At 38.4% G+C, this 6776-nt stretch overlaps 1 protein-coding gene across 5 annotated transcripts in view; it reads left to right on the forward strand.

Moving 5' to 3' along the window:
• Positions 1-257: 257 nt before the first annotated feature.
• The window catches only part of C6H17orf49 (chromosome 6 C17orf49 homolog), a 118281-nt gene continuing 111762 nt past the window's right edge, over positions 258-6776 (forward strand). Inside the window, exon 1 of one of the 5 annotated variants that reach the window (XM_053718252.1) lies at positions 258-481. Coding sequence is in view for 4 of the 5 variants with exons in the window: in XM_053718253.1 (XP_053574228.1) it covers positions 447-467 (21 nt within the window). In the remaining variant the exon portion in view is untranslated. The remainder of the gene's footprint in view (positions 482-6776) is intronic. The other 4 variants (XM_053718253.1, XM_053718250.1, XM_053718254.1 and 1 more) reach the window with 4 other exon arrangements.

Below are 6776 nucleotides of genomic sequence, written 5' to 3' on the forward strand. Positions count from 1 at the left end.
ACAATCAATACAATTAATACCTAATATAAGCAATAAAATACGATCAGGAAACAAATATACAATTTAATAAATAGCGTGCACGCTAAAAAAAATAAGTACGTGAGACGATACTATCTTGATACAACAAAGTGAAATATCATCCAATAAGGAAAATAAGAAGGCAGTTTGATTGGATAACGCAGCCAATGGGAGCATAGTGCTTTGTGAATTCAGGCCAATGAGAAGAAATATTGTATTGTCGCTGTTTGAAAGGCAGCAAGACTGACCAATAGTAATATGTCAGCCGTGGAAACTCAGCGAATGGGTAACAGCTAAGTCTGAATAGTCCGGCGGTAGCAGGGCAGTTCACCTAGATCTGCGAAACAGCGGCGAGTGAAAAAAAATCGGGCAGCGGGAAAGTCTTTGTTAAATATACGTCGCGCCGCGGGAACTATTCGCCGTGAGCCATGACATCAGCCTCGACCAAGGTAAGCTGTCAAAAGTAAGTGGGGTTGATTGGACAACTAAATCACGTGTTAGTTTACCATGGTTTCGCAGTGTACCTTGGGATTTGTAGTCTGTTGAACTTGGAAAGGGAAACCCACACTTCTAAAGTGGATACGGATTGGATACCTGTGTGTATTCTGTGTAATTACACGTTTCTATATACGTTAGCTAAAAATAAGTGGATAATCCCTTGGTAGCTTGGGAATACACTATCTGCATTGCTTACAATGCTGTATGTATGTGCTTTGCCAGTTGTGTGTATACAGTGCTATGTGCATATTACTTGTAGAATATATTTGTATGGATAAAACTGTTTATGTGTATGGAGCTGTGTTTATGCACAATATTTAATAAATAAGTGCTAAAATACACGTGTGTGTGTGTATATAGTAAGTTATTTGTGCATACTGCTTGTGATGTGCACGGAATGTGTGTATATTGCTGTTAATGGGTAAGTGCAGCATATGCAGCTGGCAATTTGTGCATTGCATTATGCTGATAATATACAGTGTAGAGTATATGAACTTCTAGTAAGGATTAGAGTGTAGTTTGTGCATTACTGGAGTATATAGGTAAATTGCAAGAAAGTATGTGAACCCTCTGGAATTTCCTGGACTTCTGCTTTGATTTCTTGTGAAATGTGGCCTGATCTTCATATGTCACACTTATAGACAAAACTTATTTTTACTAAACTAGTCACACAAACAGTTGTACAGTCGTGGGACAACTTTACACGTGCCACAATTTTTTTTTGTTTTTTCAGACTGCAGTGGTTTCTTTCATGGTGTCCTTTCCATAAACCCAATTCTTGTTCAGTGTTTTTCTAATAGTGAAAACCATGAACAAAGACCTCACAGTTTGTAGAGTTTTCTGTAGGTCTTTTGCTGTTACCCTTGGGTTCTTTCTCTTCACTTCCAGGACTGCCCATTGTGTCCATTTGTAGACAATTTGTCTTACCATAGATAGATGAATACCCAGGTCTTTAGCAATGCTTTTGTAACATTTTTCAGCTTTGTGCATCTCTATAATGCACCTTCTAACTTCCTATCGGCCAGATTATGAGTTTTGCGTTATGAGCGGCTCAGTAATAACTTGCATGTTATTTCCACCGCTCACCTTTAATAGCGCTGCTATTATAGGTTTTCCAAAAACCTGCGTTAGCGGCAAATATGGTTGCGTTGAGCTCCATACCGCACCCAAATACCAGTGCTGCTTTGAGCTGGTTTTACGTGCTCGGGCAGGATTTCCCCATAGACATCAATGGGGAGAGCCGGCTAAAAAAAAAGCCTAACACCTGCAATAAAGGAGCGTAAAGCTCCGTAACGCAGCCCCATTGATTCCTATGGGGAAAGAAAATTTATGTTTAAACCTAACATCCTAACATAAACCCAGAGTCTAAACACCCCTAATCTGCCGCCCCCGACATCGCCGACACCTACATTACACTTATTAACCCCTAATCTGCCGCCCTGACATCACCACCACCTACCTACACTTATTAACCCCTAATCTGCGCCCCCGACATTGCCGACACCTACATTATACTTATTTACCCCTAATCTGCTGCCCCCAACGTCGCAGGCCGCCACTATACTAAGGTTTGTATTTATTTTAACTAGGTAGACTAGTTAGTAAATAGTTATTAACTATTTACTAACTATCTAGTTAAAATAAATACACATTTACCTGTAAAATAAAACCTAACCTGAGTTACACTAACATCTAACATTACACTAAAATTAAATAAATTACAATTAACTAAATTACAAAAAAAAATAAACACTAAATTACACAAAATAAAAAAGAAATTATCAAATACTTAAACTAATTACACCTAATCTAATAGCCCTATCAAAATAAAAAAGCCCCTAAAATAAAAAAAAAAACAGCCTAAACTAAACTGCCAATAGCCCTTAAAAGGGCCTTTTGCGGGCATTGCCCCAAAGAAATTAGCTCTTTTACCTGTAAAAAAATATACAAACAACCCCCCAACAGTAAAACCCACCACCTACACAACCAACCCCCCCAAATAAAATCCTATCTAAAAAACCTAAGCTCCCCATTGCCCTGAAAAGGGCATTTGGATGGGTATTGCCCTTAAAAGGGCATTTAGTTCTTTTTCTTTGCCCAAACCCCTAATCTAAAAATAAAACCCACCCAATAAACCCTTAAAAAAACCTAACACTAACCCCCGAAGATCCACTTAAAGTTTTTGAAGACCGGACATCCATCCTCATCAAGCCAGGAGAAGTCTTTATCCAAGCGGGCAGAAGTCCTTAACGAAGCCAGGAGAAGTCTTCATCCAAGCGTCAAGAAGTCGTCCTCCAGACGGGCAGAAGTCTTCATCCAGACGGCATCTTCTATCTTCATCTTTCCGACGCGGAGCGGCTCCATCTTCAAGACATCCGGCGCGGAGCATCCTCTTCATACGGTCCCAGCCGTACACTGAAGGTTCCTTTAAATGACGTCATCCAAGATGGCGTCCCTTGAATTCTGATTGGCTGATAGAATTCTATCAGCCAATCGGAATTAAAGGGTAAAAAAATCCTATTGGCTGATGCAAATCAGCCAATAGGATTGAGCTTTAATCCTATTGGCTGATCCAATTAGCCAATAGGATTGAGCTCGCATTCTATTGGCTGATTGGAATTCAAGGGGATGCCATCCTTGGGATGACGTCATTTAAAGGAACCTTCAGTGTACGGATGGGATTGTATGAAGAGGATGCTCCATGCTGGATGTCTTGAAGATGGACCCACTCCGCGTCGGAAGGATGAAGATAGAAGATGCCGTCTGGATGAAGACTTCTGCCCACTTGGAGGATGACTTCTTGCCGCTTGGATGAAGACTTCTCCCGGCTTCGTTGAGGACTTATGCCCGCTTGGATGAAGACTTCTGCCGGCTTGATGAGAATGGATGTCCAGTCTTCAAAAACTGTAAGTGGATCTTTGGGGGTTAGTGTTAGGTTTTATTAAGGGTTTATTGGGTGGGTTTTATTTTTAGATTAGGTGTTTGGGCAACGAAAAAGAGCTAAATGCCCTTTTAAGGGCAATGCCCATCCAAAAGCCCTTTTCAGGGCAATGGGGAGCTTAGGTTTTCTAGATAGGATTTTATTTGGGGGTTTGGTTGTGTAGGTGGTGGGTTTTTGTTTATTTTGGGGGGGCTTTTTTTGATAGGGCTATTAGATTAGGTGTAATTAGTTTAAATATTTGATAATTTCTTTTTATTTTGTGTAATTTAGTGTTTTTTTTTTTTTGTAATTTAGTTAATTGTATTTAATTAATGTAATTTATTTAATTTTAGTGTAATGTTAGGTGTTAGTGTAAGTTTTATTTTACAGGTAACTTTTTATTTATTTTAACTAGGTAGTTAGTAAAATTAGTTAATAACTATTTACTAACTATTCTACCCTAGTTAAAATAAATACAAACTTAGCTGTGAAATAAAAATAAACCCTAAGATAGCTACAATGTAACTATTAGTTATATTGTAGCTAGCTTAGGGTTTATTTTACAGGTAAGTATTTAGTTTTAAATAGGAATTATTTAGTTAATGTTAGTAATTTTTATTTAGATTTATTTTAATTATATTAAAGTTAGGGGTGTTAGGGTTAGGTTTAGGGGTTAATAACTTTAGTATAGTTTCGGCAGTGACGTTGGGGGCGGCAGATTAGGGTTTAATAATATTTAACTAGTGTTTGCGATGCGGGAGTGCGGCGGTTTAGGGGTTAATATGTTTATTATCATGGCGGCGATGTCCGAAGCGGCAGATTAGGGGTTAATATTTTTATTATAGTGTTTGTGATGCGGGAGGGCCTCGGTTTAGGGGTTAATAGGTAGTTTATGGATGTTAGTGTACTTTGTAACACTGTAAGTTATGAGTTTTATGCTACAGCTTTGTAGAGCAAAACCCATAACTACTGACTTTAGATGGCGGTACGAATCTTGTCGGTATAGACTGTACCGCTCACTTTTTGGCCTCCCAGGCAAAACTCGTAATACCGGCGCTATGGAAGTCCCATTGAAAAAGGACTTTTTGAAAGGTGCGGTAGTTACGTTGCGTTACGGCCAAAAAAGTGTGCGGTACAGCTATACCTACAAGACTCATAATAGCAGCGGTAGTGAAAAAGCAGCGTTATGAGCCATAACGCAAAACTCGTAATCTAGCCGGATGAAAATTGTTAGGATTAAACACATGGTACACACTAACCAACCATTCCTTGAGAAGCACAGATTTGTCAATAACTAGCTTATGTGCTTTATAGGGAAGTGTAGTTGTGCAGCCCACACTTCCAGTCTTATTAATAATATTATTATTATTATTATAATTTTATTTGTATAGTGCCGCAAAATTCCATAGCGTTGGGTACAGAGATAGGGATATGCAATGACAAGGATTTGTGATAAGATACAAAAACAAAATCTAGTACAGTAAGAAGAAGACCTTGCTCCGGAGAGCCTACAGTCTACAGGTTGAGGGTGCAGATACATAATGTTTGGGGTAGCTTGTCATATGGATTGTAGTTGCAGCAGTGAGTTAAGAAGTTCAAGAATTATTTTGGTTAGGATGAAAAACAGAAGAGAGATGGTAAGCATCTGAAGAGGTGGGTTTTCAAAGAGTGTCTGAAGCTATACAAGGTTGGAGACAGTCTTATGGGGTGTGGTAGAGAGGACCAGAGGACAGGAGCAGCACGTGATAAGTCTTGGAGGCGGGAGTAGGATGTAGAAGTAATAGGAGTGGAGAGATGTTGGTCAGAGGTTGATCGAAGAAGACGGGTCAAGGAATATTTGTAGATGAGAGAGGAAATATAGTTGGGAGTGAGGCTGTTGAGTGCTTTGTAAGTTAGGGTTAATACTTTAAATTGTATTCTGGAGTTTATGGGGAGCAGCTGATGTAGATTGGCAACTTAGATGGATGAGTCTAGCTGAAGTATTCATAATAGATTGGAGGGAGGAGAGGCAGTGTTTTGGAAGGCCATTTAGAAGTAGATTTGCAAAAGTCAATGTGTGACAAAATGAGGGAATGAATTAGATTTTATTTTGTTTTTTGAGTAAGGAAGGAACACATTCTGGAAATGTTGCATATGTGTGCAGGGCAGGATTTGGTAAGTGTTTGTATATGTGGGGTCTCATCTCCTTAATTCAGAGCTCGACAAACCCAGGAGTAAGGGAACCACTGGCTCGTAGAATTTTACCACTGGCTCCTAATTTTTTTTCTTCCATATATCTATATAAAAATACCACTGTCTGGCTCCTACCTTAAACAGTTTTTGGAGAAGCATTAACACAGAGGAAAGCTTACTTTTCCAGCCTGCACTGTGAATTATTACTCAATGTTTTCAATAAAAATGTGTGTTTATTAGATTAGTTAGATTGTGTTTGTCTATATTGTCTATAACTGTGACTTAGATGAAGACCAGACCACATTTTATGAATAATCAATGTAGAAATCCAGTTAATTCCAAAGGGGTTCACAAACTTTTTCGTGCAACTATATAGAACAGTGGGGGCCAACTTCAGAACACATTGGGGGCCATAGATCAATGCTTTATAAGTCTTATGGGCTGCATATTAATTTATGGATATTAAAGGGCTTTAAAACCCCAATTTTTTCTTTCATGAATCAGATGGAGCATACAATTTTAAGCAACCTTCTAATTTACTCCTATTATCAAATTTTCTTCGTTATCTTGGTATGTTTATTGGAAAAAAGTAGGAATGCAAGCTTATGAGCCGGCCTATTTTGGTCCAGCAACCTGGGTAGCGATTGGGCTACATTTTGCCACCTATCAGCAAGAGCTACCCAGGTGCTGAACCAAAAATGGCCCGGCTCCTAAACTTACATTTCTGCTTTTCAAATAAAGATACCAAGTGAACGAAGAAAAATTGATAATAGGAGTAAATTAGAAAGTTGCTTAAACTACATTAGAAAGTTGCTTAAAGGGACATTAAACCCAAAATTTTCTTTCATGATTCAGATAGAGAATTTTAAACAACATTCCATTTTACTTCTATTATCTAATGTGCTTCATTCTTTAGATATCCTTTGATGAAGAAATATCAAAGCACATGGGCAAGCCAATCACATGAGGCATCTATGTGCAGCTACCAATCAGCAGCTACTGAGCCTATCTAGATATGCTCTTCAGCAAAGGATGTCAAGAGAATGAAGCAAATTAGATAATAGAAGTAAATTAGAAAGTTGTTTAAAATTGCATGCTCTTTTAAATCACAAATAAAAAATATGGGTTTCATGTCCCTTTAAGATTACATGCTCTATCTGAATCATTA

Source organism: Bombina bombina, chromosome 6 (assembly GCF_027579735.1).
Source record: "Bombina bombina isolate aBomBom1 chromosome 6, aBomBom1.pri, whole genome shotgun sequence".
NCBI lineage: Eukaryota > Metazoa > Chordata > Amphibia > Anura > Bombinatoridae > Bombina > Bombina bombina.